The sequence below is a fragment of the Pongo pygmaeus genome, chromosome 14 (assembly GCF_028885625.2).
Source record: "Pongo pygmaeus isolate AG05252 chromosome 14, NHGRI_mPonPyg2-v2.0_pri, whole genome shotgun sequence".
Lineage (NCBI taxonomy): Eukaryota > Metazoa > Chordata > Mammalia > Primates > Hominidae > Pongo > Pongo pygmaeus.
Window position 1 is genome coordinate 51,567,431 of NC_072387.2, and position 12,937 is coordinate 51,580,367.

A 12,937-nucleotide genomic window follows, 5' to 3' on the forward strand; every position below is an offset into this window, starting at 1 on the left:
TAATAATAAAATGGGCTTTTATATATACAAATCAGCACAAACTCATTTGAGGGAGAGTAAGATTTACCTACTTGCTTACAACTTTTTTCCCCTGCCTCAGGCTCCTGAGTAGCTGGGATTACAGGGCGCACCACCACACCCAGCTAATCTTTGTATTTTTAGTAGAAGCGAGGTTTCACTATATCGGCGAAGTTGGTGTCATCCACCCGCCTCGGTCTCCCAAAGTGTTGGGATTACAGCGTGAGCCACCGCACCCAGCCACAACTTTCTTTTGTGTAATTTCACCTTAAATACAGCCATTTACTTGGGGGTGGAGTAAGCAAATTGCCTCTTCAATTTCTCTCCCGGGGTGGGAGAACTGTGGCATTAAACAGAAGTGCGAATAGTAGTTGAGGGTGAGAAAAAAGGCTGCCCGGAAGAGGGTCAGGAAAGCTCAGGCAAGCCCACCCTCAGGCACTACAGCTAGACTCCGAGCTTACTGGGCAGGCATCTGATTCGACCAACATCAGTTCGCAGGGCTTAAGCCCAGTCCGTTAGGGCGGCCTGGGGAGGGGCCAGGCTCAAGTATATAAAGCTCCCTGAGAGTCAGCGTTGGGTTTGCGCCTGCGAGTGTGATTCAAGAACGTTCCGGTGCCCTTGGCTCTTTTCGGAGTGTGACGCCGGGCTTGCACGGGACACGTTACCCAGCTCGGGTGAGAAGGGTATCTTCTGGGACCTTCGCCTTTAATAGCACAACGAGCGCAGAGTCCACTGGATCTGCGAGAAGAAACCGCGCTAACTAGTTTGTCCCTACGGCCGCCTCGTAGTCAGTGCCGCAGCGCCTTGAGTCTCCAGGCTGCATTGCCATGGCTGCCCGTGGCGTCATCGCTCCAGTTGGCGAGAGTTTGCGCTACGCTGAGTACTTGCAGCCCTCGGCCAAACGGCCCGACGCCGACGTCGACCAGCAGGGGCTGGTGAGTCCTGCCAGCGGCCCCCACCCCTCTCTGGCTGCCTTGTAGTTTCTGCTTAAGCCCCCTCTACCGCCTCACCCTTGAACCTTTGTACTCCCCCGCATTCGCTCAGTCTGTGCCCTAGCGCTCACTTGTTCAGTGGAGAGACCGCTTTGTGCTGGGCTTTGACGCCTGGGCGTGGAAGATGGAGCAGTTCTGAGGATCTGTCTCCTCAAGGAGCTTCCAGTCTTGTCTGGGACACAAACCAGAAAACAGGCAATTGCAAATACAGTATAATAAGTGCTGTATGTGGATTTTCCTATCTCATAGGAGGCCCTAGTACCGTCTTGCAGGGGACGTGGTGGGATCAGGGACGCTTCTTGGAGAAAGCTGTAGTTAAAAATTAAGATCTGAATGAATAAAAACAGTCCATTCAGCAAGCAGAAGGCGAAAAAGTGTTTCGGGTACCAGGAGTACTGTCTCCAAAGTCTCCGGCACAGAAACAGGGCCCAGTTGGAAACTGCAAGTGGTGTATTCAGGATGAACTGTAGAGCTGGAAAAAGGAAGGGTCTAACAGAAAACTGTCCAACAGAAGCATATTGTGAGCCACATACGTATTTTTACGTTTTTTTTTGAGACGGAGTCTCGCCCTGTTGCCCAGGCTGGAGTGCAGTGGCGCGATCTCGGCTCACTGCAAGCTCCGCCTCCCGGGTTCACGCCATTCTCCTGCCTCAGCCTCCCAAGTAGCTGGGACTACAGGCGCCCGCCACCACTCCCGGCTAATTTTTTGTATTTTTAGTAGAGACGGGGTTTCACCGTGTTAGCCAGGATGATCTCGATCTCCTGACCTCGTGATCTGCCCGCCTCGGTCTCCCAAAGTGCTGGAATTGCAGGCGTGAGCCACCGCATCCGGCGTATTTTTAAGTTTTTTGTAGCCATGTTAAAGAAGTGAAGAGAAACAGGTGGGTTTAATTTTAACAATGTATTTTCTTTAACCTGATACATGCACAGTTGCACGGTAATATTTCAACATTCAATATGAAATATTGCCCAAGTGGTGGTTTAGGCTTGTAATCCCAGCGCTTTAGGAAGCCCAGGCAGGAGGATCACTTTGAGGCCATGAGTTTGGAGGCCAGCCTGGGCAACATAGGAGACCCCATCTCTGCAAAAAAAAAAAAAAAAAAAAAAAAAAAAATTAGCTGGGCGTGGTGGTGTGAGCCTGTAGTCCTAGCTGCTTGGGAGGCTGGGTCTGGAGAATCACTTGAGCCCAGGAGTTTGAGGTTATAGTGAGCTATGATTTCGCCACTGCACTCCAGCCTGAGAGACAGAGCTAGACCCTGTCTCCAACAAAGAAAAAAAAAAAATGAGGCAATAGAGATTTAGAAAGTTTTAAGTAACTTGTCCAGGATCATCGCTGGTAAGTGGCAGATCTACGATTCCAAATGCTACACTTTTTCTCCTATGACTTGCTGACTCCTTAGAAATAAGGATTTCTGGATATAGTATTCAGTGTATGATATAGCTGAACAAGATTAGGCAGAAGTAATCCTTTTGTGGAGAGTTGTAAAAATCTGAGTATCAGGCTTTCAAGGTAGTTGGGAGCTGTGGTAATTGGAAGATAGAACTAATATTGGTGACTTTTACATCTGTAGGTATTTTTACTTGGAAGAGGAGTTTACAGAATCCAGAGTACCAGATAGGAAGCACCTTTAGTAGTCCAGGTACTTGAAGGCTAAAGTGTAGGCCAGTGATTCTCAAACTGTCTGTGTCCTGTAATATCCTGAAATCCTGAAGTCAGATTCATAGACAATAAAATCTACCTGTAAACATAACTTTTAATAATCAATATAATGCTTTAATTGAGACATAAAGGTGAAATATTTTATTAGAAAATAACATGTCTACAGGCTGCGAGCGGTGTCTCACTCCTAGAATCCCAGCAATTTGGGAGGCTGAGGTGAGCGGATCACTTGAGTCAGGGGTTCGAGACCAGCCTGGCCAACAGGGCAAAACCCTGTCTCTACTAAAAATACAAAAATTAGCTGGGCGTGGTAGCACATGTCTGTAATTCCAGCTAGTAGGGAGGCTGAGGCAGAAGAATTGCTTGAACCCAGGGGGCAGAGGTTGCAGTGAGCAGAGATCGCGCCACTGCACTCCAGCCTGGGCGACAGAGCGAGACTTTGTCTCAAAAAAAAGAAAATAACATGTTAATATGTCTACAATTTAAATATGTAAATACTTAGACATTACTACATTAGAAAACATAATGAAGTAATTATTGGTTGCTGGCATATTGCACCAATTTGTAGGATCACTGTGTATGTGACAGCTACCAATGCAAATTGTTTATCAAATGTATTATATTGGCTTTTCAAATAGCAGGACCATTGTTCTTTACAAACTTATTTCTCCTAAATGGTGAACAATTTCTGGTAAAAACTTGAACAAAACAGTGGAATCTCCCTCAATTTACACGGCACTTGCACTTGTGGAAGAGTCAGTCTGTACTAAAACAGTGTAATAATGATATATTTATATGTAATAAAGTTCTGGACTAAGATTATCATACACTTTTCACCTACTTAATCTTTTAAAATTGAGGGATGCAAACAGTTCTTTGTTATACAGGCTTGTCTCATATATTTTAGGACTTCTACGATCAATAGACCCCCATCCACCAAATACCCTCCCTTCTATTCAAATTATTGTGCAACCAAACAGGGCCTCATGTACTTTCAGAATGTCCCTAAGGGGTTGTTCTGCTTCTTTTGGGAGTTGTTGGTCCAGGCAATGACCAATAATGAGGCAGAAGATTGTTGATAATAACTTTAGGGAACTTGGAAGTACTGAAAGCAATGAGAAGCTGACAAAAGGTAAATATTAGGAAAGAAAAAAAAATGGCCTAGGTGTAGGGCATGTTTGGAAATCTTCTTGAAAATAGAAAATAATGTTTGTCAATGAGTTAAAGAAAAAAACTTTCACACTGTATTTTAAAAATGTAATTCATTTTAAGGTTTATGAAATATATCTTGTTGGGCTGGACATGGTGGCTCATGCCTGTAATTCTAGCAATTTGGAAGGTCAGGTGGGAGGATTACTTGAGCCCAGGGGTTTGAGACCCAGGGTGGGCAACATAGTGAGACCCCTGTCTCTCTAAAAGAAAAATCAAAAAGAAATAAATATATCTTGTCATATTTGTTAAATAACTTTTTCTTAGATAAGCTTCTCTTTTGAAACTAAGAACTAACGTTCATTAGCCTGCTTAGGAGATTAAAATAATTTTTAAAAATAGGCAAAATAGGTAGCATCTTGAATAAAGTAGCATTTTACAATTAATGGTTTAATAGAAGTCATAATCAAACTTTGCACTAGCAAAGCTGTTTCTCATGGAAAAGTAGAAAAGAAACTTTAAGAGGAGATTATTATCAAATTTTAAAGCAGTTTGAACAAAACTCAGTTTGTATGAAACAGTAGTCATTTAGTTTCCATTACTTTCCTGAAAATCGTAACTCCTATTTTTATTTTTCTTCAATTTTTATTTTAAGTTCCAGGGTACATGTGCTAGATGTGCAGGTTTGTTACACAGGTAAATGTGTGCCGTGGTGGTTTGCTGCACAGATTGTCTCATCACCTAGGTATTAAGCCCAGCATGCATTAGCTATTCTTCCTGATGCTCTCCCTCCTCCCACCCCCACAACTCTTGTTATTATTAGGATAGTGTAACATGTAAAAAAACTAGACACATATGTGTTTCATTATAAACAATCCTGATACGTGAAAACTAAAACCTGTCGAACACAAATTTTCAGGCATTTATTCATTTCCAAAAATAAGGCAGTACTTTTACTATTTTGCAATGATAACATGATTTAAAACATGTTTTAACAATACTTTGAAGCTTACGTTGGTAATCACATGGATTATGTACTGTATACCTATATTTTTAACTTTTTTTTTTTTTGAGATGGAGTCTTGCTCTGTTGCCCAGGCTGGAGTGCAATGGCGGGATCTCGGCTCACTGTAGCCTCCACCTCACAGGTTCACCTGAGTCTCCTGCCTCAGCCTCCCAAGTAGCTGTGACCACAGGCGCCTGCCACCACGCCCAGCTAATTTTTGTATTTTCAGTAGAGATGGGGTTTCCCCATGTCAGCCAGGCTGGTCTCAAATTCCTGACCTCAAGTGATCCACCCTCCTGGGCCTCCCAAGGTGCTGAGATTTCAGGGGTGAGCCACTGCACCCGGTCTAACTGATTCTTCCCCACTGTTTTTTACACCATAATAGGAGGCTAGAATGTTAAGTTTCATGGACAGGGACTTTATTTCTCTGGTATGTATTTCTAGCATTTATAATGGTGTCTGATGTGTGGTAAACATTCCAAAAAGAAATTGTTGAATGAATGAATGTTATTCTTGAATGGGAAGAAATGAGAAGAACTATTCTTTCAGTGAATGGAGTAAGAATTTCCAGATGTCTACCAGTGAGTACCATACACAAAAATAGAAAATTCAGCTTATTTAAAATGTAGCTCATTATAGTCTTCCCTGAACATGCTGATTCTCCTCTTCTTTCCCCCTTTCTTGACTAGTGCCATCATCTCCACTTTCTCTTTTACCTCCGCCATTCAGTTCATCAGTCACTTAGCCTCATCTCTGTAATTTTTTTCATGGTATTCCTTCCCTTGCTATTCTTAGTCTTTATTGTTTCTCCTCTGGCCTGTAGTGATCGCCTTTAAAAACAAGTCTCTTTGCTTCTGGTATTGTATCCTTTCTAAACTTCACACTGCCGTCAGTTATTTTTCTACAATACAGACTTGTTAATGATACCATCCCTTTTTATGAGTTTAACACAATCTCTAAACCTTTCTCAGGATCTTACACAGGACTCTTCATGTACTGATCCTCCTCAAATGACATATTCAGCCACATTTCCCATCCCCTACATTGCACTGTACCCTGTACTATAGTTACATTAAGTTTCCTTCATGAAATTTTATGGTTCTGTGACTTTACTAGAGCTTTCTCTTCTGAAATTCTTTTCTCGGCTAACTCCTATTTATTTATTTTTTTTAAGACACATCCAGTGTGAAGCCTTCCCTGAGTCCAGTTCCCTTTGCCTAGTAGAAGAAAATTGTTTTATACTGTGTGTTTCCTTAGGAAGTTGCACAAGTTTTTATTATAGTTTATTAAGATACATCAAAATTATTTATATTTGTATAAGCACCTATGGTGTGAAGTCCTCAGGGAAAACACTTTTATCTGTATCTGTGATTGGCATTGTAATTGGCACATGATAGCCATTTAATTATTTGTCTATGAAATAGCTATTAACTTCTATTATTATTGAGCAACTTAATAAGTAAACATGGATATTTGATTTTAATATCATATTGACACCTGTATTTTTTCCTTGTAGGGTCCTCTTATATGTTAGCCTCTAAGGGAGAGCAAGAGTCTGTGTCTGTCTTGCTCACTGCTTTTTCCCCAGAACTTAGCATAAGTCCTGGCACATGCCAAATAAATGTTTATATATTTATATGGTAAAAGCTAAATAAGTATTTGTTGAATGAGTGAATAGTCTCCATCTTTCCTCTCTCCATCACAACTACCACCCCTCTTGTGAGGAGGAAGAATACTTTTTTTCTTCTTCATTTCCCTCTGGTACAACTCTTGTTTTCTTGGACTGAAATTTCAGTCTCAAAATAGAAGTTTTAGCATTTTATAACACTTTCAGGCAATTTATATTTATTTAAAAAGTTATTTACTGCCTATGTTGTTTAGGGAGAATAAAATGCCATAGGGAATTTGTAAACAATTTTGGTGCCTTTTTTTTTTTTCCCCCAGCTGTAGCAGCTATGATGGAGTGATCTTTTTTCCCAGTTTTTAGAAGTTTTTTGATTCATGGTAGTGGAACATTTATAGTAATTTTTCTGTTTTTTTAATTGTTGTAGTTATTTTGGTTTTCTAGTGAATATTTGAAACCAGGTAGTGGTAACAGATACCTGACACGGCCCATTTGTTGATTTGCTGGCATTATTTAAATAATGTTTCTTCTCTTTGAAATATGCGTTTTTAACTAAAATTAGATATTCTTTATAGATGGGGATGAAGTTTTAAAAATACTCATTCTCTCAGTTCCCAACATAGTACCAGGCACATGGTTGCTCTGCCTCATAAATTTTTGTTGAATCATTAAATTAACAAATGAATGAAACCAACTAGCTTGGAGATAAGTAGATTAGGGAAATGTTATAGAATGATGAACGGACAGCCTTAAGGAATTAAAAAAAGAATAAGATAAGTGAAACTATGCCTCTTTGACTTTTGTAATAGTCAGGAGAGGCCTAAAATGTAAGTATCTAATAAATATGTGTATAATCAGAGTACGTATAATACTCTGACTTCTAATGTGCTTTTTCAAGTTTTGATCATTGCTTATTAATATCTCCAATAACATAGGCAGTCTCCAACTTAGAAATAGGTTCTGTTTTTAATTTTTCAATTAAATTCATTTTAATAAATTTTTGGGTAACACCAAATATATGGAAGCTATAAACTAAGTGTGTATAGGGAGGATATAAATAAACCAAGATTGCCACCCTCAAGGGCAGAGGATAGCAAACTTAATTTGTAAAGGGTTAGATAGTAAACATTTCAGGCTCTGCAGACCATATAGCATCTGGCACACATTTACCTGTGTAACAAACCTGCACACATCTAGCTGCAACTACACTGTTGTAGACTGAACACATAGACAATAAATAAATGTGGCCATGTTCCAGTAAAACTATTTATGAAAACAGTTGCTCTAGGAGGCAAATTTGGAGCAAATTTAAATGCCCAATTAAAGACAGGCTCTCTAAGTGCTATCATATTTTTGTTCATTTATTTATTCATCCATTTAACACTTTATTTATGGAGTCGTACATTATTAGGTAAGGTTCTGAGTCTAAGTGCTATAGTGGATACAAAGATGAATCAAATATGCATTTTTTCCTCAAGGGACTTGACCAGAAACTAAACCTAGACTCCTAGACTGGGAACTCCCCAGCAGTGGAGATCCTGTCTGATTCACTTTTGAGAATGACTTCTAGGGCCAAGCACAGCACGGGGTAGGTTGCAGATACTTAGTAAATGTCTTTTCAAGGGTAAGTGAATGAAAGACTAAGGCATAGATGTCATAAGAGAAATATATGGATAAAATGCTTGATTTCGTAGGAATGAGCCATTGTTTCTTATTTGGGAAATCAGAGAAAACTGTGAAGAGTGAGTTGAATGAGTAGAACATTGAGAAAAGGGAAGAATATGAGCTAAGTTAAAAAGATAACAAAATCTTAGGCAGAGGTAGCAAATTCAGATGCTTAAAGGGGGCAGTCAGGCGGCACAAATGAGTGAGGGGATGACTGGATTAAATGGTGTTGCATTATATGAGTGATGATTATAGCAAAATGAGAGAGCACTTGCTTTTCTAAAGGAGGCAGATCATTGGAATAAACCATTATTACCAGATGTTTGATTTTTCAAAAGAAACCAGAAAGGGATAAACAAGTTTTTCTAAAATGTAGGTTATATCAAGGAAGAAAAATAAGGAAAGGTAGGCTGGGTTAACAGCTGTAGATAGCTCCAAATGGAGGGTTAAGGAATGTGGACTAAATTTGTAGGCAGTTAATTTTGTAGGAGTTGTGTGATCAGTGGAGGCCTTCAGGAGAATCAAGCCCAGAGCAGTGTTTAAGAAGGGTAGAAACTAAACCTAGACTCTTAGACTGGGAACTCCTCAGCAGCAGAGATCCTGTAGAAGAGGACAAGCCCAGTTGAAAATGCGTTACAGTGGGCAGTACTATGGGAGTGTAGAGGAGGAGATGATGGCAGCAATAAGAGTGATGATAGCTGAAATGTTTTGTGTCAGGCTTTATGCTAATATTTTAAATGCATGAACTCATTTAGTCTATATAATAACCCTAGGAGGTATAGATACTACTAATATTATAACCCTCTACTTGTAGATGAATAAATTGAGGCTTAAAGCACTGAAATAATTTGTGCAAAGTCACACATTTGAGAAGTAGATGAATCCCAGAGGTACTCTGCTTTGTTGCCTCTGTGCTCTTATTCAGAATATTCTCTTTGTTTCTCTTTCCCCTTCAACTTTTTAAATTATGTCAAGGTCTAACTAGGAAAACATATAACTTCAATAATATAAAAGAAGGGAAATGTAATTTAAGGAATTGGCTTCATAGCTAGTGGAGTTGTTGAGAAACGAAACAGGATGGTGAAGCAATCCAGAGACTGGGAACAGCAAGGAACCACTAGCACTCCTAGAGCTGTAGGGCCAAAGGGAGGAGTTGGTGTTTTTCAAAACCGCTCTACATTAATTGGAACCATGGATGTCTGTTTAGGGGGAGCTGGAGCCACTGCTGCTGCTGGAGCAGTTGCTAAAGATGGAGAGGAAGGGGCGGTAATACCGTGGTTTCTTTCTTGTTTTCACTGTCCAGTCTTTCACCATTGCATCCCATTGGTCTGACTCTACTGGGACCAGCTGACACAAGAGCCTGTAGGACTTAGCTCTTCTGACGGAACAGAGAATAGCCAAGGAATTGATTGGTGAATGCAGATGGGCCTGCGACCAACACATTATCTGTTTTCAGCTGTAATTTGAATTCCACTGATAATGAGAAATTTGAAAGCACAGTCTCCTAAAAGCAGTGTTAGAAAACACTTTTTGAAATGCTAAGTATTCTCTTAATCCACAGTGTAAGGGAAACAGAGTATTATTTTGTGGAATTCCATTTGCACTGTCTTATGTCCTTGGAATATCATTTCCATGCTATTGGAGATAAAATAAGTACTGTTGCCAAGCGTGGTGGCTCACGCTTGTAATCCTGGCACTTTGGGAGGCCAAGGTGGGCACATCACTTGAGGCCAGGAGTTCAAGACCAGCCTGGTCAATATGGCGAAACCCCACCTTTACTAAAAAATACAAAAATTAGCTGGGTGTGATGGTGCACACCTGTAGTCCCAGCTACTCGGGGGGCTGAGGCAGGAGAATACCTTGAACCCGGGAGGTGGAGGCTACAGTGAACCCAGATCATACCACTGCACTCTAGCCTGGGTGACAGAGCAAGACTCTGTCTCAACAACAACAAAAAGAAGTAAGTACTGTTAGCTTATAAAGAAAAGAGGTTTAATTGGCTCACGGTTCCATAGGCTGTACAGGAAGCATGATGCTGGCATCTGCTCAGTGTCTGGAGAGACCTTGCAAAACTTACAATCATGGCAGAAGACAGAGTGGGAGCCACCACTTCACATGGCCAGAGCGGGAGGAAGACAGAGAGACAGGGAGGTGCTGCATACCCCCAGAAAACCAGATCTCGCAAGAACTCATTATCACAGGAATAGCACCAAGGGGATGGTGCTAAACCACGCATGAGAAATTGCCGCCATGACCCAATCACCTCCCACCAGGCCCCACCTCCCACATTGGGGATATTACAATTGAAAGTGAGATTTGCTCAGGGACACAGATCCAAACCATATCAAGACAATATAGTGAGACCCCATTTCTACAGAAAACTTAAAAAATTAGTCACTTGTGGTGGCACATGCCAGTAGTCTTTGTTTCTTGTGAGGCTGAGGTGGTAGGATCAGTTGAGCCCAGGAGTTCAAGGTTACGGTGAATTACGATCATACCACTGCACTACAGCCTGGGTGACAGAGTGAGACCCTACTGGAAAAAAAATAATAAACCAATATTGATCCATTATTATTAACCCAAGTCATATTTTATTCAGATTCCCATACTTTTTAGTTGATGTCCTTTTTCTGTTCCAAGATCCCAACCAGGTACCACATTACATTTAGTTTTCATGTCTCTTGGCTGCTTGTGGCTGTGACAGTTTTTCAGACTTGCTTTATTTTTGAAGACCTTGACAGGTTTGAGGCATACTGGTTAGGTATTTGGGATAGTCTCTACTGGAATTTCTTAGATGTTTTTCTCATGATTGGACTGGGGGTTTACGTTTTTGGGAGGAAGATCAATCAGAAAGGTGAAGTGCCAGGCTGGGCACAGTGGCTCATGCCTGTAATCCCAGCACTTTGGGAGGCCAAGGTGGGTAGATCACTTGAGGTCTGGAGTTTGAGACCAGCCTGGTCAACATGGCAAAACCCGTCTCTACTAAAAATACAAAAATTAGCTGGGCGTGGTGGCAGGCGCTTATAATCCCAGCTACTTGGGAGGCTGAGGCAGGAGAATTGCTTGAACCTGGGAGGCGGAGGTTGCAGTGAGCCGAGATCATGTTATTGCGCTGCAGCCTGGGCGACAAGAGTAAAACTTCATCTCAAAAAAAAAAAAAGACAAATGACATGCCAGTTTCATCACATCATATGAAGTGTACATACTATAAAAATGTTTATTGCAATTGATGTTGATCTAATCTGATGCGATAGTATTTGTGAGTTTTCTTAACTGTAAACTTTATTTTATTTGCATACTGCACTTTTTGAAAGAAAGTCACTTTGTGCAGCCCACATTTAAGGAGGGAGAGAGAGGGAGAGAGTTATGCTCTCTCCCTCCTTAAATGTAATCTGTCAGATTATTTGGAATACTTCTGTATGGGAGATTTGTCCTTTTTTTTGAGACGGAGTCTCACTCTGTTGCCCAGACTGGAGTGCAGTGGCACGATCTTGGCTCACTGCAAGCTCTGCCTCCTGGGTTCGCACCATTCTCCCGCCTCAGCCTCCTGAGTAGCTGGGACTACAGGCGCCTGCCACCGCGCCCGGCTAATTTTTTGAATTTTTAGTAGAGACGGGGTTTCACCATGTTAGCCAGGATGGTCTCGATCTCCTGACCTTGTGATCTGCCCGCCTCGGCCTCCCAAAGTGCTAGGATTACAGGTGTGAGCCACCACACCCAGCGGAGATTTGTCCTTTTACTCCCATTTATTACTTATTTATATTAGTTTGGTTTCATGGATATTAATTTTATGCTTTGAATTATAATCCACTACCACATTTATGTTGTTGCTGAAGCTGTTTTATCTTTGGCCATTGGGATCTCTTTCAGTTGACTCTTGTGTACCTTTGACATACCCCCAACATTGTGGGGGTTTTTTTGAGCCCTTCCTTGCTTTCTGGCACTACATGGTGCCCTAGGCTCATTTTGTGTATTTCCTGCCCCAGTCCTAAAATCAGGCATTTCTCCAGTGAGTCCTGTGTATATAACATTTTATCTCATGGGGAGCTTCATTCTGGGTCATAACTTCAGATCCTAATCCATTTTTATCCTCCCACCCAAATCTTCCCCAATTCCTTTATCTTTTCCCTATATAGCTGATGAGGTAAGAGCAAAAGAGATCCTTGTCTTGGTACACGTGGCTGCTGCTTTCAGTCCATCAAGGACAGTAGAATTTTTCCCTGAAGCTTCAGTAAAGCGCTTTTGTGTCTGTTTGGTTTGGGCTTTATTTTTGTTTTTCAATATCTGGTGTTAGGGACTGCTAATGGAGGGAGGGTGCTAGGGGATTGTGAAAGGAAGTAGAGAGAGAGAAAGAGACTTATTAACCTTTCTGCCATTTGTTATTGTATTTCAAGTTTGTTATAGAATCAGTACAGGTCAAGTGAACAGTAAAGAACCTATCTCTGGGTATAAGGTTAAATATTGCATATTAATTCCTCTAAAGGACTGAATATGGTCTTCAAGAGAATGATTTTCACTTCTTTTGGAATACCTAGAATTTAACAATCACTACCACACTGAAAAAATAGTTTTTGTATAGTAGGCATTAGAACTGAAGAGAACTAAACCAAGGGAGAAAAGAATGGTACTTTAAATAGCACTTTCCTCCCCAAATAATGCCTAGCTGCAGTGATGTTAAAGTTGACTTCAAGGACTTCATTACTATATAGTACTTAAGAGATTTCTATATTTTTATGTGGTTTTTGAATAATTTCTGTATTGATTTGTAAATAACTTTTTTCAAAGTACCAATTTATTTTTTAATTTTTATTTTTTATTTCTTT

General features: G+C 40.8%; 1 protein-coding gene across 1 annotated transcript in view; it reads left to right on the top strand.

The window, feature by feature from the left end:
* The first annotated feature begins 352 nt into the window (after positions 1-352).
* The window catches only part of DNAJC15 (DnaJ heat shock protein family (Hsp40) member C15), a 79,465-nt gene continuing 66,880 nt past the window's right edge, over positions 353-12,937 (top strand). Inside the window, exon 1 of the mRNA XM_054447000.2 lies at positions 353-953. Within this exon, the coding sequence (XP_054302975.2) occupies positions 846-953 (108 nt within the window). The 5' untranslated portion in view covers positions 353-845. The remainder of the gene's footprint in view (positions 954-12,937) is intronic.